This window comes from Nyctibius grandis, chromosome 7 (genome assembly GCF_013368605.1).
Source record: "Nyctibius grandis isolate bNycGra1 chromosome 7, bNycGra1.pri, whole genome shotgun sequence".
Taxonomy (NCBI): Eukaryota; Metazoa; Chordata; class Aves; order Nyctibiiformes; family Nyctibiidae; genus Nyctibius; species Nyctibius grandis.
The window spans coordinates 43,393,818-43,416,989 of NC_090664.1; the positions used below are offsets into that span (position 1 = coordinate 43,393,818).

At 39.8% G+C, this 23,172-nt stretch overlaps 1 protein-coding gene across 2 annotated transcripts in view; it reads right to left on the reverse strand.

Moving 5' to 3' along the window:
• The window catches only part of ITGB1 (integrin subunit beta 1), a 49,298-nt gene that overhangs the window by 15,446 nt on the left and 10,680 nt on the right, over positions 1–23,172 (reverse strand). For both annotated transcript variants that reach the window (XM_068404491.1, XM_068404489.1), the window contains exons 2-11: positions 9,671–9,740; positions 9,338–9,423; positions 7,627–7,849; positions 5,715–5,885; positions 5,179–5,417; positions 3,709–3,864; positions 2,633–2,728; positions 1,638–1,727; positions 810–950; positions 481–683 (exon numbers count right to left, since the gene is read on the reverse strand). In XM_068404491.1, coding sequence (XP_068260592.1) covers positions 481–683; positions 810–950; positions 1,638–1,727; positions 2,633–2,728; positions 3,709–3,864; positions 5,179–5,417; positions 5,715–5,885; positions 7,627–7,849; positions 9,338–9,423; positions 9,671–9,740 — 1,475 coding nt within the window. The remainder of the gene's footprint in view (positions 1–480; positions 684–809; positions 951–1,637; positions 1,728–2,632; positions 2,729–3,708; positions 3,865–5,178; positions 5,418–5,714; positions 5,886–7,626; positions 7,850–9,337; positions 9,424–9,670; positions 9,741–23,172) is intronic.

Here is a 23,172-nt window from a genome sequence, read left to right on the forward strand (position 1 = left end):
TAGGAGCTCCTACCAAAAAACTAGGAAGCCTTCGAATTTCTCGAAATCAGCAGACCTCACATTAGAAGGATATAATTAGATCAGTATGAATGCTTGCAAAAATATCACAGATTAATCCCACTCATTTTGTTCTATAAATCCATAATTTTGCCATATTACATGGACCTCAAAATTAAATATAAAGAAACAGAAAAAGCAGTAAGACCTATATCATTTAAAGGACTGACTCAAGGCCAAATTAAAATTCTGACTTGTATGACAGGGCCAATCTAATGATCAACACTATGAATTCCAGCATAAGGACTATTCACAGAGATAAGACAGCATGTCAAACTATCGTAAAAGAAATAGGTCTGTAACAGTAATTCTTATCTTTTCACTAAAAAAATTTAGTAAAACCAAATAAACCCTAATTAAGGAAACAAAGGGCTTGCTTATATTTCTGTTTTGCAAAAATAAATAAAATGTCTATTTATTTACCTGCAAGCACCACATTCAAATGTTCCATTTCCTTCGTGGCAGGCTGGACTGTTCGGTTCTCCTTCACTTTGACACTGACATTCACAGACGAACTGAAGATTAATTTCCACTTCTTCAGTGAAACCCAGTGGTTTAATTTTAATTGTTTCATTTTGTCCTTTCTTTGGACATTCATTAGCTGTTACATTAATCTCAAATTTAACCTGCGAAGAAAAATAAATGGAGTGCCACATTACTAAAAGGAGCTTTGTCTGTAAAAAAAACACTTGAGTGTTGGACATTTTAGATGAATTTTATATTTGAGTAGCAGCACATATACTGTAAGTTACCTCATCACCAATTGAGATGTTAGAACATTTCCTTCCATCTTCTTGTGTGTCATTCACTCCATTCTTGCAGAAGGACTTATAACTGATTGTCACTCCTTTTGGTAGCTTACTGTTTTCCAGGATAACCTCTGAAGAAAGGGACTACAACAATAGTTATTAGCTAACTTCGAATTGAGTTGCATAAGCATTTTGCTGAAAAAAAGACATTATACAGCTATGCATAGTCTAAGCACCAATCCCATGGGCACACTGGAATTATGTAAATTCCAACATGCCCAGAAACACCAGCCCAGGGCTGCCCGTGGTGACCCCTTCTCATGGCTGAACCCTGTTATACAGGGTCAGGGCAGGTCTCTACAGACATTGGAGGCACTTGTTTGCCCCAGGTACTCCAAAGGAGAAATGGGCCTCATTTACACAACACAGCTATGAAAGAAAATATTCTGGGGCCAAACCCAGGCTTCCCTGAGGTTGATGTAGACATTTTCTTTGAGGTCAAGAGGTTGCAAAATGGCTCTTTTTGATTCCACGTGAAAGGAAGGCAAAGAACTGAAGGTGCTGAAGAAACAGTGCATTTTTTTTAAAAAAGGGAAAACACAGCTGATAGCATTTCCTTTGTAATTGTGTTTTAAGTGGCTTTAAGACTGTCTTTCTAGTCATCTAAACATCTAATGTGGTTTTACTGCAATGGCAGTATATTTATAGTTTAGTATACTAATTTCCTATTTTGTAGAGAAAATAAAATCTACCTTAGAGTATCTGCCTGAAAAACTCATAATAACTTAGAAGCAAGAAAATTAATACAACCCAAATAATATCTGAACTTACATTGTATGCATCAATGATCAGCTGAATCACATTGCTGGAGTTTGAAGACAATGTTCCCACTGCTGATTTTGGTATCAGATTTTTCAATTCCTTTCAACATTTACAAAAGCAAAAGGAAAATCACAGCCTTATTAACAAAGTATAATTTGTACTATAAATACCTGTATGGTGATATAATGCTTTAATGGATTAGCTAGTCAAGATCAAGTACTTCGAAAAACAAGGCTAAAGTGTTGCCAGTGATCTTCATGATTTTTGAGGTTATACATAGCACTACTAGTATAACAAATATCCAGCCTTTTCTTCTCCTCTGCATTTTCATGTTAAATTTGGTAATAGAACTCTAAGACCTTCTCTTGTACAAGTTGACCAGATACATTATATCTTCAAGATCATAAAGAAGAACACCAGACTTCTAACGCATTAAAGATAGGCAGGTAAGAGATGATTTCCAACAAAAAAGAAAAAACTTACAATTTGAACATAGGTTAAAAAAAAGAAAGATACCTTGTTAGGTTAAAAGGAAGAAAAATATGCATCTCCTTTACACAGTCATTTCCCTATTTCACAATCACATCCAGCAGTTCAGTTAATTTTAAACATCAGGAATATAAATAGACCACAAAGTACAAAACATGCTCTTTCATAAGTATGTCTCTTGATTCAGTGTCCACACCCCCCTCAGCTATTTTGCTGTAAAAATGTTCAAAAAAGTAGCACTGCAAATATGTTCTCCACTCCCTCCTACCTACAAAGAGGGGCAAGGAGGAGGGGCATTCTCTCCTTGGAAATTACATGCACGCTCAGCATCAATTTGAACAAGTAAAAAAGGCTCACTAACAAAAACGTGAATAGCAAAATATTACTTCCACGATCACTTCCATATTTATTTTAATTTCAAATCAAGCAACTTTAATGATTTGAGAGCAAATCTGAGTCAGTCTTAGTGCCCGAGGGGAAAAAGTAGAGAGACCAGAAATATGTGTTATCTTTACCTTATAAACTGCCTGAAACTCTTCAGTAACAGCAAAGATTGTCTGAATATTGTTCTCACTAAGCTTCTGTACCAGATGAGCAATAGAGGGATAATCCTATAAAAAACAAGCATAAAATGCAATTCAAATCTGGCACACATGCTAGAAAACAATCAGAAAGATTTTGACATCATAAATACAAATCACCTTTAGAAACATATGTAAGACTTCTAACTAGCCAGCTTATCTTACAGCTCTAAAGGAAAACAACCCCTGCAAACAAACATTCATTGAAAAGATTCCATATATGCCCCCTTAAGATAGCTGTCTTTTAGAAGGGACAACAATAACATTATCTTATTCCCTGCCATTTAAAGTCTAAGTTATTCCTAATCTCAGTGTTCCCAGAAAATTACCTTCAGCAGTTTTCCATATGACTTATCTCAGTCATAAGGACTTTTGCACTGTTTGATCTTTTCTTTATGAAAGAAAGCCAAATTAACTTTAGGTTTTATTGAACAATACTCACTTAACTTTAGGAATGTATGAATATACAAACTTTATAAACCTTATTGTGTTTACCCCATACAGTACGTGTTTTTCTTTTCACCTTTTGTCTGATCTACCCATCAATAAACCATGAAGGCAATGTTGTTATGCACACTTTTATCATAAACTTTGCATCGTAAGATCTCAAGCAGTCTTAAAGTGGCCAAGGAGCTCTCTATTTTACAGTATTTTTTGCAGTAGTAAAATATTTCTGAACACAAAGACTAACGAAATTATAAAATAACGGGACAGAACCACCACAGTTTGCCAGTGGATACGCAGGATTAATAATTATTAAAAAGGTTAAAATCCAACAACACAAATCATAGTGTGAAAGTCACCATTTCATGAAACTTTCCAATTAAGACTGGATTAATTCTTGCGCATTTGCTTTAGTTAAGCTAAAGTCACTTGATGTAATACAGAGGTAAATGGATAAAGTTCAAAAGATACAGCAGCCTGAAACTATACTAGATGACCTAATGGGTTTTTCTGAGCTTAAGTGCCACAAAATACTAATTTGCCTAGAAGATGATGTAAACACTTACGTAATAGTGGCTCATTGTGTACATATTATTTTCCAGGTGACATTTCCCATCATTTGGTAAAACAATTCCACCAAGTTTACCATCTCCTGCAAAGTGAAATCCAGCATCTGTGGAAAACACTAGTAGTCTTGTAACATTTCTCCAGCCAATTTGTTCCTTGGGAAACAAACAAACGGATTTTTGGTATTTCCCACTAATTTATTGTATAGCAATGGGGACTAACGAGAAATAAATGCATGAAAAAGTACATAGACTTCGGAGAAACGATACTGCAAAAGTGTCACCCCGGAAATCATATAATTCAGTCAAACTTTAAAAGCACTTGCATTTAATTAAATGTCTGCTCTAAAACATCTGCCGCAGGTTTTTCATCAAAGGCATGAAATATTCTTTTTGAGACATAATTTGGTCTGTTTTGTTCTCTCTAGAATACCTGAGAAGCGACAGGGTTTTAGAAATGGGGCACATCAGTTCAGCTCTTTAATGCCCCTAAATCCACTTCCACGCAGCCCAAGCACAGAGGGCAATGTTAGTGTGTGGAGCACTGCTGCAATCTTGAATTGGAAGACTGTGTCTTGCTCGGCATTAGGCTCTACAGAATCATCAGGCTTTGCCATTCTAGTCCAGATTCACACCCAGCATAGCCCTTGCCAGGAGGATTGATGTTTTTCACCATGCCACTAGAATCCTGGTCCACACCTGCAGGGACTAATTCTGTAACCTGCCCTTTCCTATTTTTTAAAAATTCTTCCAGAGTTGAAACTCTAGTTAATATAAGGGGAGAAGGCCATATAAAAAGGTCACATAAATACCAGTTACCAAAAAATTAAAAAACAAAAACCCCAAAGGGCTTATGATTAACACTGTACTTTTAAAATAAGACTTCAGATTGTTTCAGAAAGTCCTGACTCCATTGATAAACAGCATAATAATATGGTAACAAAGCAGTAAACTTGGATATCACTTTTTTGAATGGTCTGTCAGACTATGGAAACATCAAAGAAGAATGCAGTGATCTAGATCAGATCTTCAAAAATAAACAAAAATCAAGTGTCCATCTCCTTCTGTCTGAGAAGCTAGTAGAAGTTACAATTCACCAAACTACTCTGAAACAACAACTACAAGAAGCATATAAAGCTTTTAAATAATTTAGGAATAGTGGCTTACTTGGAATTCCACACACTGCTGAGCAGAATTTTGACTCTTAGAGCAAACTAAAAACTTTGTCTTTGGAATACATCTATCTGCTGTGAACATGACCTCTAATCAACACTTTCACACTTTCCCGTTTCATTCACTCACTAAAGGTCTCTACAAAAGACAAATGCTTGTATCCATGCAGTCTGCCTAACCTGCCTTGTCTTGCTAGCATGAGGTGACACATTCAAATGTCAGCCACCATAAAACACTAAGGCTGTATTCCAACAATTTTATCTAGCAGAGCAGTAAGGAAAACTAATACACACTTACCCCACAAACTGCAACCTGCATTATTGCATCAAATCCACCTTCAGGAGAATCTAAATTCCCAGAAATGTGCTGTTTACCTACAAGTTCATTGAATTTATTTCCTTCACTGGTAAGGCTGAGCACGTTTTTATAGCTAAATGGACTTGTACAGTTCTGGTCACCTGTACAAGGATTTCTGAGTTTGGCTGGTGTTGTACTTATATATGGCATCACAGTTTTCTCCACAAAAGAGCCAAAGCCTAGGACAGAACAATGAAAACGCTGTAAGTCGAAGAATGTAAGTCTCCTATTTATATTATGACACAATAGAATGCAAATGCATTACAGCTAAACTGACTTCAGAAGTAGCTCTCATACTTGTTTATGTTCCACTTTCTCCATCACCACCAAGTACTCTTATGTTCCTCAACAGGTTCTAGGCATTAGAATATCTGCAATAATACTGCTAATTTTTAAAAAATTACTCTTCATACGTAATCATGTGAAAAACATCGGGAAGAAAACTTGACTTTTTAGAATAGGGAAATCTTCCTTACCAATTCGAAAGTCTGAAGTTATTTTTTCCATTTCTAACATCAGAGCCGTTCCGAGACTTTTCACATTCTCTAAATCATCTTTCATAGAATAGGAGAGGTCCATAAGATAATAAAGGTCAATGGGGTAGTCTTCAGCTCTCTTAAATTTTAATGAAAATGTTTGAGGTTCCCCTGTTTCAGAGATTAAACAAACAGAAGCCATTAAAAATTCCACAACTGCACTGGCAAGAAAAATGCCTTTTTAAGGAACATCTTGGAAATACTGATGGAGGTTTTGAACTAGAGGTGAGTGATTTTTTCTCCTATTAATTGAAATGCTTAACGTCAAATTATGATGAAAAAAATGCCAAGTGGTATTTCTTTCAAATGTCCACCTTCATATTTCCAAGGTATTTTATCTCCCTATAGAAAATACTAGCCTGCCAAAAATCAAGCCTCTCTTAGTTGCTGCAATTTCAAGTCTTTAACAGAGTTCCTATAAGATCTCATAGCACAAATTTTCAACATCTGTTTGCATCCACGATGACTCAAAAAATTCTCAAAGTTTAAACAATGTGTGTTTTTTAAACTAAATAGGTTTATAAACAAGAAAAACTCTTTCTGGAAGGGATATTTCAAGTTACTTTGCATCAAATACAGGCTGAGAGCACAGGAACAGTAGTGGCATAATGGCAAGTTACTATTTGTTGCAATTGTAAGCCCAGACCCTGATTTTTGCCAACAGAAGCATGTAGTCTCAGTCTGATGTTGAAAGACATTACAGAAGAATTACACCACACACCCCCTTGCCCCAGAAAATGGAAGAGTATTCTTTTGCCTATTATATATTAAATAAAGAATAGAATTAGAAGTTCCCCCCCCCAGTCACTGAAGTTAAATGGTGACATTGCTGCTGCTTGTCTGCTTAATGATTAGCAAACATTTGCTTAATAAGAGCAAAATTATCAAACTGGGGAAACCATTAGACAGGCAAAGTGAATAGTATATGGATCATGCAGCTATGCAGCATGGTTTTCACAAAAAAAAAAAGCAAAAAAAGGCCCAAACAAAAAAAAAACCCAACAACAACCAAAACAAAAAGCTAAAAGCTTTAGATTTTCCTTAACTACTGTTTAAAAGAGATTGCACAAAAAGCAAGTATCCCTCTCTGCAACCACACAGTCCCTCATCAAGGAACTTATGACCAAGAGAAGTGCTTATAAACAGAGTAATAATCTTCTCAGTAATTAGGTACTGGTTGCCCAAGTCCCTCATATGTTCTGATGAAGAAACATCTCTGTCAGATGGACAATAATTTCGTTTGAAGTTAAAAGGATCACATTAGAAATAAACAGGGGCAATACCAAAATTGCAAAATAACTTTCTTTCCTTTCCTCTCCTCATCATGCTAAGCTTCTTCAGATCATCTTGCATTTATTAAGGCAATCACCACCAAGAAGCTGACACTGAGTACAGGCTCTTATTCCAGGTAAATACAAGGTAGCTGTTGAATTCGTCTGCAGTACCTAGGAACTCTCCTTAAGGACAATCTCCATTATGCTCAAGTACTGTACGAGCTACTAGCCCTCGGGTTTTTCCCCCTTCATTTGAATTAAATAAAGTTCTCTTTAGGGGCTGGAAATAGTACACAACTACTTTGTTCTCATTACTGTAGTCCTGTGTCCACATCTTTAGCCTCTGGAAAGCATTTTACGTAGCAATCCAAAGATCTTGCTGCATAACTACAAAACCATTCAGTTCAGCCATGCAGACTTTAGGCAACAGCAGTACTTCAAGGAAAAGCTCTGCTATCATTCAGCTTATCTGAACAATAGTAGTTTCTGTAACAAAATGGTTACACATTCAAAACAAAAAATGCAGATGTGGTGGTGACAGAAAAATCACCTGATGACTAGAAGGAAACTGTCCTTACCGACTCTTAGTTTCAGTACCAATTTTTGTGGCTGGATCTGTGTAATGGCCTCTGGCTTCAGCTTCTCTGCAGCACCTATCTTACGGTTTGTTACTTCTCTATCTTCAAGCACCTGTTTGCTACCTCTGGGATTTTCTATATCTTCCATAGGACAGCCTTTACTCTTTAGTGCTGCCAAGTCATCACATCGGGCAGATGTTGGTTCTCCCTCTTGTAAAAAGTCCTAGAAAACACAGGCAAAAGAGTACCAAGTTTACAGCTATCTGCAATTACTACCCACAAGAACACTTTTTACAGTGACTCCACCTTCTTTTTTTTTTTTAAAAAAAAGTTCAGTAATAAAACACACAGTCCTGAAATACGTTAATTACACTAAATCATCAATGACTACTATTTAGTCCAGGAGCTTGCATCGGAGTATAAGATGTAAGCAATATGAAAGAAAAAAAATGCCCAATGTCACCTCTGACAGAAGCACGATATCCTTTTAAATTGGCTACTCTAAAAGTGACAGCAGGCGGAAAAGCTCTCATCTTCACGTAGCCGTCAATAACGTGAACCTTTTAACTTTTTTTTTTTTGGGGGGGGGGGAAGAGGGGAGGGAAGGCTTTAATTAAAGATTATCTAAGTGTACCTTGGCACTCCACAACAAAATAATGGCAATATGCTGACAGAGCAAGGGAAAGACAAGCAACAACTTTTATTTTGGGCAAATTCAATCCAAAAGTAAGATTCATCAGCAAAACCAATAACCTCAAATCTAAAACAAGCTGTAACCTCAAATATGAATAAATAAGGCTTCTAATTGAGAAACTTGCCAATTCTGATTCTCCCTGCCCCCCCAATATGCATATAAATAAATACATCTTAAAGCTTGTCAGTTCTTGATAATGAGGACCTACAACAAATCTGACAGCTCAAGGCCAAATTTTAAAGTTACTGTAATTAAATGTTTAAAGTTTATAAGCTGGTTTGAGGGATAGTAAGTAGGTACTATATGGAAATAAATATACATTATCATCTTCTAGGCAGAAACAGGAAAATTTCCTGGTTTTCATTAACAAACCAAAGAAGAGCTGTAGAAAACATTTTCTTCTGTTTCTAACCTGAAGAAGACACTTCAGAATATACTGGTTGAGTCACACAGTTTAAGATTGTCTTACATTTTGCATTTCCTGAATTTAATTTTTAATTACGTAAGAACGCACTCTTTTTATAAAGTTTCATACTGAAACAGCCAACTACCCACACAAACCAATCTCCTATCCCCCAAGGCCACCAAGAACAAAAAACTAAAATTTGAACGTCTTTCTGTTATAAAAGAAAACCTTCAATCTCTTCCCCTACTCCACCTATGTCTGTCTAAAATTACCTCTTACTCTAATGTCACTGGAAGAATATAATTAAACATACCCAGACAGATTCCGTGCTGGAATGATTTTAAATAACTATGATACAGCCTGTAGGGTCTGTATACACTTAAGATTTAGAAAAGTAGAAGCAAACATTGTGAAAAGCAATTCTACTCAAAGTAGGACATCAGGAAAATCATATTATCTGAATTTTTAAGTACAAATAAGTATCAAATTGAAGACCTATAGGAAAATATTATAAATGAAAATAGACATTTCTATACATTTCAAGTATTTACTAAAATTTGAAACCAAGGGGAAAAAAAAACAAACCATAGAAGGAATTTTGCAACACTTACTGTTTTTTTACACCAACCACAGTTTGGTCCTGCTTGTATACATTCACCACATGATTTTGCATTAGCTTTTATGCAGTCACTTCCACCTAGCAAAGAACACAAACCAGTCACTTCATTTATAAAAAGGTTCTAACAACAACAGAATTTTAGTTTGTTTCGTTCTGGCTTTGTAAACTAAGTTCTAACTATAAACAGGTTATCAACATGAGATATGACGGACATATTGTTAGATGAGTGCTAATGGCAATGATATATTTACCTACATAAATAACTCCTAAATATATTTAGTTTTAAAGCAACACTAAACTACTGCAATGAAATCAAGTGACTTACCTTGCTGAGCACATCCATTCCATATCAAGCAACAGAGGACGACAGCCCATGTGAACAACTTTAAACTAGTCTGAAATACATAAACAGAAGACCAAATTGCATGGTTTATCATAATGAGTAAGCAAAAAAAAAACCAAAACAAAACACAAAAACAGTTGCACAAAACTGCAGACAGGTAACTGTGTTTCAGAGGAGACAAGGAACATGCAGGAGATATAAATCAAATGATGCCAGTTGTACCAGCTGGATAGTTTTGCTCTAATACAACCATGTTTGTGGGCTAACCTGTATTTAGAAGACATCCAACAGGGCAGTTGCTTAAATTATTTTGAAATACTCTTATGTTAGGTAAACCAGCAAGCTATGAGAAATTTGGAAATGCTGTTCAGTCGGGGGGGAGGGTGGGGGGGAGAAGAACCAAACCAGTCTATTAACATCTTCTAAAAAAATATTTATGCTCTGAATGTTACCAGAGAGAGATTTCTACATAAAGTATCACAGAAAAACAAGATGGAAATGAAGCTTCTCTATTCAGGTCTCTTGTTTTAAGATAAACGTCAAGGCCCTTTCCAAAATACTTTCTCAGAATCTTCAACGGGCATTTTACAGCCTAACTTTGCACCTCATACTCCAAACTAGAAATTTGCTCTCACAATATGCAACATAGAGAATCCTTGATATAAACTCAGCCCCTTTTTTTTTTCTTCTTTAGACAACAGAGAATTAATGGGTACCATCCTTATTAAAGAAAAAACACTCTACCCTTTGTTCAGGGCTACAAATCATAATGAAAGCCTGGCAGAAAAAATAAATACATACAAACTATATATGCTTTATAAGACAAGATTTGAATGCTTATAAACCACAATTTATGGTTACTGACTTGTCAAATTCGTGAAGCGTTCCATATTTTTAAGAGAAGAGTTTTAGTGGTTGGAGACTCCTTCCTAAAGGGATCTGAGGGCCCAATATGCAGAGCTGACCCCCATCACAGGGACGTCTGCAGCCTGCCTGGAGCCCGAATCAGAGATATCACCAGGAAACTCCCCAACCTGGTGAAGGCCACAGACTACTACCCCCTGCTGATCTTCCAGACAGGTGGGGAAGAAGCTGCATCCCGTAGTCTGAGGGGGATGAAGAAAGACTACAAGGCCCTAGGACGGTTGGTGAAGGAGTCTGGGGCACAAGTTGTTTTCTCCTCCCTCCTTCCATTTTCAGGTGATGACGTGGGATGGAATAGTAAGATTCTCTCTATTAATGCCTGGCTACGAGACTGGTGCTACAGGCAGGGCTTTGGGTTCTTTGATAATGGCTGGTTTTATAAGACACCAGGCGTGACGGTAATACATGGGAAAGGTTTATGTCGTAGGGGCAAAAGGGTTCTGGGACAGGAATTAGCAGGGCTCATTCGGAGAGCTTTAAACTAGATTCGAAGGGGGATGGGGTAGTAGCTGGGCTTGCACCACTGGGGCAACGCTCTAGTGTTGAGGTAGACCAGGAGGCCCCCCCATCCCCCTGGGGTGAAATCGGTGTGCTCAGCTCACTCCCTGAAATGCCTGTACACCAATGCACGCAGCATGGGGAATAAACAGGAGGAGTTGGAAATCCATGTTCGGTCGGGGGGCTATGATCTAGTGGCAATTACAGAGACTTGGTGGGACACCTCGCATGACTGTAATGTGGTCATGGATGGCTATGTCTTGTTCAGGAAAGACAGGCCACTAAGGAGAGGTGGTGGAGTTGCTCTTTATGTGAGTGAGCAGCTAGAATGTATTGAGTTCTGTCCAGAGGCAGATCAGGAGCGAGTTGAGAGTTTGTGGGTGCGAATTAAGGGGCAGGCTGGCAGGGGTGATACTGTTGTGGGTGTCTATTACAGGCCAGCGGATCAGGATGAGGAGGGTGATGAGGCCTTCTACAGGCAGCTGAGAGCAGTCTCGCAATTACAGGGCCTGGTTGTCCTGGGGGATTTCAACTACCCTGATATTTGCTGGGAGGCCTACTCAGCCAGCCATCCTCAGTCCAGGAGGTTCCTCCAGTGCACTGATGATAACTTTCTGATGCAAATGGTGGATGAGCCAACTCGGAGAGGAGCGCTGCTGGATCTGATCCTTACTAACAAGGAGGGTCTGGTTGAAGAGGTGAAGGTTGAGGGCAGCCTTGGTTGTAGTGACCATGAGATGGTAGAGTTCAGGATCTCATGTGGCAGGAACAGAATAGCTAGCAGAATCACAACCCTGGACTTCAGGAGGGCCAACTTTGGCCTTTTCAAGCAATTGCTAGGGGAAATCCCATGGGACAGGGTACTAGAAGGTAAGGGGGCCCAAGATAGTTGGTTAGCATTCAAGGACTGCTTCTTCCGAGCCCAAGATCAGAGCATCCCAGCAGGTAGGAAGTCAAGGAAGGGTACCAGGAGACCTGCATGGTTAAACAGGGAACTGCTGGGCAAACTCAAGTGGAAGAGGGTGTACAGATCATGGAAGGAGGGGCTGGCCACTTGGGAGGAATATAAGTCTGTTGTCAGAGGATGTAGGGAGGCAACTAGGAAAGCTAAGGCCTCCTTGGAATTAAACCTTGCAAGAGAGGTCAGGGACAACAGAAAGGGCTTCTTCAAATCCATTGCAGGTAAAGCCAACACTAGAGGCAATGTAGGCCCACTGATGAATGAGGTGGGGGCCCTGGAGACAGAGGATAAAAAGAAGGCGGAGTTACTGAATGCCTTCTTTGCCTCTGTCTATACTGCTGGAGGCTGTCCTGAGGAGCCCCGGGCCCCTGAGGCCTCAGAAGAAGTCAGGATAGAGGAGGAATCTGTCTTGGTAGATGAGGGTTGGGTCAGGGACCAATTAAGCAATCTGGACATCCATAAATCCATGGGCCCTGATGGGATGCACCCGCGGGTGCTGAGGGAGCTGGCGGAAGTCATTGCTAGGCCACTCTCCATCCTCTTTGCTAAGTCGTGGGCAACGGGAGAGGTGCCTGAGGACTGGAGGAAAGCGAATGTCACTCCAGTCTTCAAAAAGGGCAAGAAGGAGGACCCGGGGAACTATAGACCGGTCAGCCTCACCTCCATCCCCGGAAAGGTGATGGAACAGCTTGTTCTTGGTGCTGTCTCTAGGCACATCAAGGATAGGGGGATCATTAGGGGCACTCAGCATGGCTTCACCAAGGGGAAGTCATGCTTAACCAACTTGATAGCCTTTTATGAGGACATAACCCGGTGGATAGATGATGGTAAAGCTGTGGATGTGGTCTATCTTGATTTCAGTAAAGCGTTTGACACGGTCTCCCACAGCATCCTCGCAGCTAAACAGGGGAAGTGTGGTCTGGATGATCAGGTAGTGAGGTGGACTGTGAACTGGCTGAAGGAAAGAAGCCAGAGAGTGGTGGTCAATGGGACAGAGTCCAGCTGGAGGCCTGGTCTAGCGGAGTCCCTCAAGGGTCGGTACTGGGACCAGTACTATTCAATATATTCATTAATGACTTGGATGAGGGAATAGAGTGCACTGTCAGCAAGTTCGCTGATGACACAAAACCGGGAGGAGTGGCTGACACACCGGAAGGCTGCGCAGCCATTCAGAGAGACCTGGACAGGCTGGAGAGTTGGGCAGGGAGAAATTTAATGAAATATAACAAAGGCAAGTGTAGAGTCCTGCATCTGGGCAAGAACAACCCCATGTACCAGTAAAAGTTGGGGACAGACCTGGTGGAGAGCAGCGTAGGGGAAAGGGACCTGGGGGTCCTAGTGGACAACAGGATGACCATGAGCCAGCAGTGTGCCCCTGTGGCCAAGAAGGCCAATGGCATCCTGGGGTGTATTAGAAGGGGTGTGGTTAGCAGGTCAAGAGAGGTTCTCCTCCCCCTCTACTCTGCCCTGGTGAGGCCGCATCTGGAATATTGTGTCCAGTTCTGGGCCCGTCAGTTCAAGAAGGACAGGGAACTGCTAGAGAGACTCCAGCGCAGAGCCACAAAGATGATTAAGGGAGTGGAACATCTCCCTTATGAGGAGAGGCTGAGGGAGCTGGGTCTCTTTAGCTTGGAGAAGAGGAGACTGAGGGGTGACCTCATTAATGTTTATAAATATGTAAAGGGCAAGTGTCAAGAGGATGGAGCCAGGCTCTTCTCAGTGACATCCATTGACAGGACAAGGGGCAATGGGTGCAAGCTGGAACACAGAAGGTTCCACTTAAATATGAGGAAAAACTTCTTTACGGTGAGGGTGACCGAACACTGGAACAGGCTGCCCAGAGAGGTTGTGGAGTCTCCTTCTCTGGAGACATTCAAAACCCGCCTGGACGCATTCCTCTGTGATATGGTCTAGGCAATCCTGCTCCGGCAGGGGGATTGGACTAGATGATCTTTCGAGGTCCCTTCCAATCCCTAACATTCTCTGATTCTGTGATTTTCCCTAATTAGTGGTGACACTTCATGTAGTACTCCAGAGCTAGGATTACATTCTAAAAATAGGTTTCAAATCAACCATTTTGTTTCCTAAATGTTCTTCTACTCTAATAGCAAGTAGTCAGCCAGGGTCAGTTGTCACATCTTTGACATTTTGGTACAATTTAAAATTCCTTTTCTCTTTTATTCATTGTAAGAATTCCAAGAACTTGGACCGTGGCTGCCAATTTCCTTTGTCATCCTAAAATGTTATTGCAAATTAAAGCCTTTCCAGTCATCCTGGAAACATCAATGTTCTTAATACCTTTTTGTTCTGAAAAATATCTTGCAATATAGCCAAGGAAAAGTGAATTTGGCAGTCTTTTCAAATGAACCCATCACTTTCTAGAAGATGTACTATTATTCATATAAATTAGCAGCAAAGCGAGAAATGCTTAAATAAGCACAGCAGGTGAGTTTTGGTTTTCCCACACTGATTTAGGGTCATTCACAATTGTTACTTTGCACATCCAGCCACACCTAATGGAGAAGGGATAGCTGCTCTAAAATCTGGTGGAGAAGGTTTCAAACAGAAGCGAACTCTTTGCTAACAAATTGTACCCAACGCTATTAGATGGTTCATATTTTTCTGATAAATCACTTTGGCCCACTCTTCTCTTCAGTGGATGCTGTAGCCAGAGGGCAGGGGGAGTTTAGACATAGGAGAATTAAGAGAATTTGCTGTGCAACGACTTTGCTAGATGTTATGCATATTCACATAAGAAATTACTGATTAAAAAAACAAAGAAAAATTGAACTGTGAATTATACCTTACTTAACTTTTGAGCATTACTTATGGCACATACCTAACTCTGATTTTTCCCTCTGCCCATTGCTGCTGAGGTGACCGGTCCTTCATTCTCAAAAACTCTTTCATGAACACTCTTAATTATTAAGTCCCTGCTATAAGCAATCACCTAAACCAACCTGCACGACCACGAACCTTGATCAGAGGGGAACCATGACCCAACAAACACGAGTAGGTGGAAAACAGATGAAGGGACTGAATCAAGGTCAGAGAAAGACAGCGGTTACGTGGTGTGGGAGCACACCTATCGGACTAGGAGTCTGGAGCGGAAAGCCTTACCAGGTTGCTCAACTTTTAGGTTCCTTCTTTTCCAGTTTTATGGTAGGTATGTTCTGTGTTTAACAAACCTTACTTCTCACAAATAAAGGGATATTTTGTTACTCTAGAAAAAGTTTTAAGTACAGCCCAGAATGGGGCGGGCTTTTCAGTAAGAAAAAAAAAAAATCTAAGCTGCTGGCATCAGTTTAGTGCTGTCTTTTCTGTTAGCCAAACCAAGAAAATTATAAACAGTTCACCTTTTTAGGGCAGACTAGCAGTGGATGCACAGCAAGCCCATGCAGACTATATAAATAAGTCAGCAAAGATGTGACACAGTACTAAAACTATGACTAAGACCATTTGGAAGAGAAACATTCCTGTGGAAATGCATCTGCATGATGAATGTAGTTCTGGGCGCAGATTCCCCGTAACGTTAACAAGGAAAATGTCCTCTTCCATACATGGCTAAGCCAATGCCTCTCCTAAAGCAAGCCGCCTGCCCTCCGACACACGCCAGCTCACTTCCTTTACCTCCAATGCTTAATAGCTTTTCCATCTGCTGAGTTTTGGAGAAACACAAGTAAAGATTTGCTAATTTAGATTCAATTCTGCTTGTTCTTTAATGCAAGCAAAGCGATGCACATCCTCAGCCTCCAAAGCTCCTCCTAACCGCTGCAGCAGCCTGGTCACAACAGGGTCAAATACATTCTCCTACAAGTCACTGGTTAGTACTGTGGATTGCCCTGTTGCAGATTTTTCTATTAAGGGAATAAACCAAAACAAATAACTCCTAACTACACTAGACAGCCAAAGGAAGCCTTTGGAAACCGTTGGAGGAGCTGGAACTAAATCCCGTGTCAGTATTCAACCACAGATGACGGGAACAGAAAAGAACCCATTGTTACAAGAAATAAATGAAATTTTTTGCACAACATTTACATATTTTCTATTATACTTGTTCTCCCCCTTTTAATTAAACCCTTGAAAAATATCCCAGAATCCTTGAAAAAGTTATCTCTTTTTCCCCCCGAAAAAAAGCGGCTCAAAGCTTACAAAAGGCAAGCTTGCCAAGAACCAAAATCTAACAACTATATCACCAGTTGGATCCTTTCTAAAAGCCTGCAAATGGTGTGCTGTTAAAAAATTGATTTTAAAATTATTTCTGCACATTTTTGAACTATAGTCTATTTTTGTTAAATATTTCAGGAAGACAAACATGGACATAACCTTGAATGTTTGGACTCATTGTTTTCCAAGGTTTTTTTTTTTACTAACAGTCTCTACAAACAGTAATGCTTGAAGAGAATTTTTTCTGTATAAAACCAGCTTTGATGGAAATCTCTGGAGCTTCTAATTTGAAATGAGAGACTCATTAAGTGACAACAGGAAAAAGGAAGGATTAATTCTTTATAGTGAGACTAATTTTGAATTTGCAAATAAAATATTTAGCGCCTTTGTATTCTGCTAATCATAAAGATATTTAGAAATTAAGTTTACTACTCCATAGCACTAAAGCCTTTTGCAGCTTTTTTAATTTATTTATTAGAACAGCAATAGCATCTGTGCAGAAAACCGGGCAAATGAGATCAAGAAAGAAGGGTAAGAGCTACAGACACATTAACTCCTTTGAAATCAAATACTGACAGCTACGCTGCTCTGCTCTTGCCACTCTTCAGCTCAGCACTCACCCCATCCGACGCAGGCCACAGTTTGAACCGATATTAAGGCAACGTTAACAACAAGCCATTAGGCCACTGCAGGACTGTTCCACTCAGCTGAGCAGCTCCCCATTCGAACCAGTACTCCAGCACCCACCAAGCCAACACCAAGGAAACACTACAAGGCATCTGCCTCTTCTGCATACTGAAGTGTGCCTTGCTGCAAAGCTTCTATTGACACACATAACCACACTTCAGACGACGAGGGAAACATTCAAATATACAGTAAGAGTTGAGTTGTTGTGCAGAAGCCACCTTTTTGAGGCAATAACCAGACAGCCTACTTATTCACATCCCCACACACCACACTAATTACACTTATAAACCTAGAAGTGAATAAGCAACTTATACTTTTGGACTAGCATTCGTGCTTCCCGCAGACTGATACCTCTTTGCATCACCTGTGTTTTCACGGGTTTAAAGCTTGATTCAGAAATGCTGTATGGAATCGATCCCTCCTAGAGCTGAGATTATGTTTACAGCCACTTTCATCTAGTATAAGGATGGAAAGTCACTTAAGAGAGCTGCCCCATCTTCCTTGTTGATTATTCACCCTTGTTAATCAACCTCCTGATTGATTATTCTTACTGTTTTCCTTTCTGACCAGCGCTAGCACTCGCGCAGCCACCGAGGAGCGCTGAAGTGGGAAAAGATCTGGCTGAAACACTAATTCAACAAAGAAAGTAGCTAGTTTCAGCCATCTGGGTACAAAAATGCTTGTCTTGGCATGGCCGAGGTGGCGAGATGGGGATGGAGAAAAAGAGAACAGAGGGGAAAAAAAAGCAGAGGATACTGCTGCTCAGTCACAGTCCATGGCTGTATGCTGGACTATAGTGGTCACACAGACAGCCCCCACCCCCAAGTCATCAAGGCTCTGGTTATAAAAACAGCAGGAAGAGAAAGGTTTCTAAAATAAGCAGAATTAGTCTCTAGAGACCCCTGTTTCAGGACTTGATGGCTACCCTGCTAAAAAAGTTCCTTCCTTCCTCACTCCAGAAGTTTTACTGGCTTTAGCCGAGGGCCATGCTTTTCAGCATGAATTTTATGGACTGGCAAGAAAAATCCCATTCACGTTTCTGAGGAAAAAAAAAAAAAAAAAAATCAGAAAAAAAAGACACAGATTTTCTTAAGAGGAGAAACCAAACAACCCCGGTGACATGGGACAGCAATTACACAGACATTACAGACCTCTGTCAGCACTCCTGATGGCCAGAACTCCCAGAACAGATATTGTGAATTACAAACCCCAATTTGACTTGACACGCAACAGCTCTGAGCACTCTGAGCACATCTGCTTGTACAACAACTCACTGCAAAGCAGCAATTCACTATAAAAGAAAGTGGTAGAATGGAATCCTGCTGCTCTGTCTTGAGAGAAGTATATTGCTCAGAAAAGCACAGGTACAGAAATAAAAATGTTTCACACCAAGGAGTGACTTTTGATTAGAACTTCCAAGTTTGTGGTGTAGATTCTCCAATGAATCTTAAATATATAATTCTTAATTTGTGACCTTAACAGCTACTTTATCTACTTAATCAATGTAAATTTTACTGTAATACTGAATTATAGCTGGGATATGCTGCTTGCATAGTAAATTCCAGGACCACTAGGATCAAGAAACTACGTGATCCATTCTTCTTTATGGAAATGGAGAATTAGGGTAAACACTGATGGTTGAAAAGCAAGAGATTTTAATCAAAGAACCAAAACCTTAACTCACCTGCAAAACTGCTCCCTGGTTGTGGACCAGCCCTGTGATAGCTGCCCTTCAGAGAGAGGCCCAGCTCCTGATCTTGCACCATCAGAGATGAGCTAGCAGAGTATCCCCGTGTAGGGGAAGTGAATTTGATGGAAACAGTCAACGTGGACAATGAAAGTGCAGTCTCAAGAGCAGGACTTTGCAGCACCCCAATCCAAATCAAAATGTTAGAAGTAAGCCTGCCTTCAACAGCCTATTTATCTACCAGCCTACCAACAGCATGGCTCACTAAGACCACGATGTTCTTTCTCCCCCTGGCAACTTCACAGATGTTAATGGAGCAGGTTTTGAACTGCTTGCAGTAATATGGAAAGAATGCGACATTAACCCAGAGTAATATGCAAAATAAGAAATTCTTTAGCACTGAAACAGCTTTTACACAAAAAATTCATCACATCAAGACTGCTTACTCAAATTGTGTCGTGAAAAAGCTTTATGGCATAAGCACTTCAGCTACCGTGACACTACAGGATAAAAGAATCAGCAGTGTTTCACATTGGACTTCACTTCTCTCTGTCAGTTATTATCTCTAAGTTAATGGAATAAAACAAGCATAGTCACCAAATACTCATGATTAAGCACTTCCATAACGACTCTCTTTTAGTGGGGCATCATATGTTAAAATAACATATAATAAACCAGTTAGGACCAAAATTTTAATTACAAAGAGTTGAAATCTACAGGTAACTAATTTTCTACTTAGGTTAGGGAGACCACCTCCTCCAATATGGTTATCTGAAGTTATCTGCCTCAATTAGTGTATGTCACCGGTTAGTTCAGAAGGTCCCCCTGCAGGGCTGGGAGTCCAAAAAAAAAAAGAGGAGAATATACTTTTCTCCATGCCAGAAGCACAGGGAAACAATTCTGTTTTCAGACTACAATTCTGTAACCAATTCTGCAGATTCTGCATTGAAACTACCATGCTCCCGCCTCCTACGCTTAGCAAGGCAGACAAACATACATGGTAACACAACTGGTTTGCTAAGACTCTCAGTTACAGTGCATTACTACCCATCGTTTATTCATACTCAAGCTCTAAAAAAATTCTCAACAGATCAAGTCGCTTAGAATTCACCGAAAAGGACTGGATTCAATGGGAAAATCAATAAGCGTTAGGATCTAAAATAGACTTGTGGGTCAGAAACCGCTACTGAAAACCCAGCATGGGCACCTGCATCACATCGCCTCTTCAGCTGAGCACACGAAAATGTTCATGTACATGTACCAGCAGGCTGAGGCCACAGCTCATGAGAACAGATCTGGAAGGCTGTTCACAGTATTGGCTTATGTCCCCAGAATAGAGGATGTTTGTTAGTTTATATAGGACACAGCTGCTTCAAGGCAGAACAGCTAACTTCACGAGCACTCACACGGTTTGACTGTAATGTTCCTTTTATACAGTTATTGATATTTGTTCCTGGATTTCACAGGAGCCCTCAACATACTGACAGTTCTAAATAGTGGAATGAAAAGCAATTAGGCATTTTTCTGGAAGGTATTTTTTGGTCTTGATTTGAATTACTGAGTGGAAACAAATCTGCCCAAGTTAAGTGCCTGGCTGCAGGGAGGAGGGTGGGGATGGAGATTTTTCTTGATAGAACACATAAGTTTCCTCTATAATCAGAAAAAAAGAGGTATCAATCTCAGAAGAACTGCAGATGATCAAGTTTTCTGATATTTGACATCTCTCCACCTTGAGAAAGATAAAACGTGGTAGATCCAGTTGAGATACGGTTCGCATGACAGAGGGTAGTAATGGTTCCCAGGTACTTTACAGCACTGAGGCATACCCAAGAAGTAAGATAACGGGCTCCAGTCCCTCCTCAGCCCCAAAGGGTTTGAATTCACATTTTTTGTGAATGCTCTATCAGCCTACAGGATATACTAGTGAGAGCCCTCTCCACTGCTCTTATTAAACCAAAGCTGCTATGCAACCAAGAATGAAAGGCAAGGAGTCAGCGAACAAGCTGATGAAGTTTTGACTCTTGTTATCTACTGAAGCACTTGGATGGCAGGAGGTAGAACAAAGATGTAAGTGGAGTTCCAGATTCTATTCCCTGTAATATAGATATACAGATTTCACAGCATATTGTCAATGGAAAAAAGCAAAGAGAGTCTTGGGACCATGATCTGGATTTTGAGCTTTATTTCTTCATCGCCAAATGCTCTAACCTGTAGGAAAGTGAAAGGAAACAGATGCATGTTCACACTCAGACACAGAAAAGAGCCTCGACTGCAAACCTGCATGACTACTTTGACTGCACACTGAGCTGAAATCCCTCTCTAATTGCAGTCCTGACCAATCTGAACTATATGGACTTTTATATGGACTTAAAGAAGTTAAAGTGAATACTTATCCTCCAACTGAAGCAACTGAAGGCAGCCAGGGAGCTTCTGGTAAGCAAGGAGAGACCTACTGAATTTAGCCTTCTATGGAACACAGTAAACCTATTTAGGCAAGACATATTACATACCATGTTATATTTCATGGTACTGTATTTCTATACATGTTTTCATTAGCAAAATCCATTGATAATTTCACCTAATGACAAACTCACTCCTGTAACCAGCTGCAAACCTAAATAATGCTCATCACAAGCAAAAACAAGTTGCGTAGTAAATTGTAAAGAATACTAGTGCTGCTAAAGCCTACTCAATTTGTCTTTTCATAACATATTTCTATTTAAGAAGTCTCACAAGTCCAGATTTCATGCTGACGATGATGACAGAAAGTAAAAAAATGAGAAGAGATGCTCAGGGACAACGTGAAGATGCTGCCACTGACAAAGAGCCTTCATCTGTCAAGTCAGCAAACCCCAAGCACAACCTTGATCTCTTCTCTTCGTTCTAATGCCTTTCGGAGAGCACTGCCGTGCAGGCAGGGCTAACATCGGTTAGTCAGCACCGCTTATGAAGTGGAGACCTTTTTTCAAATAGTATAAGTACATACTGCCATGCACAGAAGGTGTGTAATTCATGACTAGACTTCCTCAGTACTACCATACAACCAATAATTATTAATTTTGCTGTACTAACCATTGTCCCTAGCTTAGTCCTAATGCAAAGAGACTATTTGTATAATGTTTTCTTGACCTGTCGAATCATAATTTGAAGCCAAGATTCCAGAGTTTAGGAGGTGCTTTGGAAAGCACCTTGATGCTTGAAAGGCAAGCAGTACTTTGACACAGCTCCTGTGAACAAACAACCTGTGTATGATCACCGCACATAGGAAACCATTTAAGAGCCACGTGATGTGCTCTTTCTCATATTATTTTTTCCACATAGGTTTATTTAGATATTTTTACCAGGCAATTATCTACAGACTGCAATTTATAGGGTAAACACTGACAATTTTGGAAAACTAGACTAGCAAACAGGTGTATTGTGCTCAGTGTTCAACATTAAATTAGGAGAGAAATACAACTCTGCATATTCTCAAGTGGAGCAGGCAGAGGCCTGCAGCTGTATCTAATTAAAACACCATTAATATGCTTTTGCTGTTTATTACCTATGGCTTATACACAGTTTCAACTAAAACATTTTCATCTTTTTCTGAAAAGCCAGTTTGTAACTACTTCTTGCTACTCTACACCTCTCAGACTATTGTGCTTACTAAAGTACCGAATAAAAAAGCAGAACACCCCACCACCACACATCTGCACTCCCCTCTTTTGCTAAGAAATCCCATGTCAGTACATCCTGCCCACAGAAAGCTGGGATTCCTACAAGGACATTATGAAGCTCTTTGAATTTTAAGCAAGGACAAAATAATAGTACCTATTCATACTCTGCTTATGCTAGCGTGCAAGCACACCACAAAGACAGCACCTTTCTAAGGCTAAACAGCTAACACACCAAGCCCACGGGTACCGATACTGTGGTTGAAACTATTTTCTGTATGCACAGCAGCCTCTATACATGCACACCTTGAAATCTTCCTATTTAAGGATAAATATACGAGGAGGACACGTAAGTGCTAAGAATCAAAACACCAAATTTTTTTCCCCTTAAAATCATCACTGTCAAAAATATCTGTTTTCCATACTCTTGCCAACAGAAGCTTCCAGTAGTTCAAGTCCATCACAATTTAATGACTCAAAGCATGTTGTCCCCATGAATTTGTAAGAATTCTTACGGTACCCAATTGTTATCAGTACGCATTTTTCCATAACAAATATTTCAGAGTTTTCATTACTACAAGCACCTCTTTACACAATTGTGATTAAAACAGAGAAAAAAAAAATCTCTGTTGTTTAATCACTTTTCAAATGCTTTTAGACCCATCAGCCATTTTTGCCACAAGAATTTAATTTCTCCTCTTGCTTAAATGTAAGTGTTTTTTTGGCAGGGGAGAGTGTGAACTGAATATTTAGCTTGTTCACATAGGTCTTGCTAGTCTACAGGACTTGTTGGCTAAGTTTAGCATTTCCATCTCAGACAGATTACAATTAGGAATGCCACATAACAATTTAAGGCATCCTAGTAGAAAACACAGGTGTCTGTTCCTTGTGGTAGTATTAAATT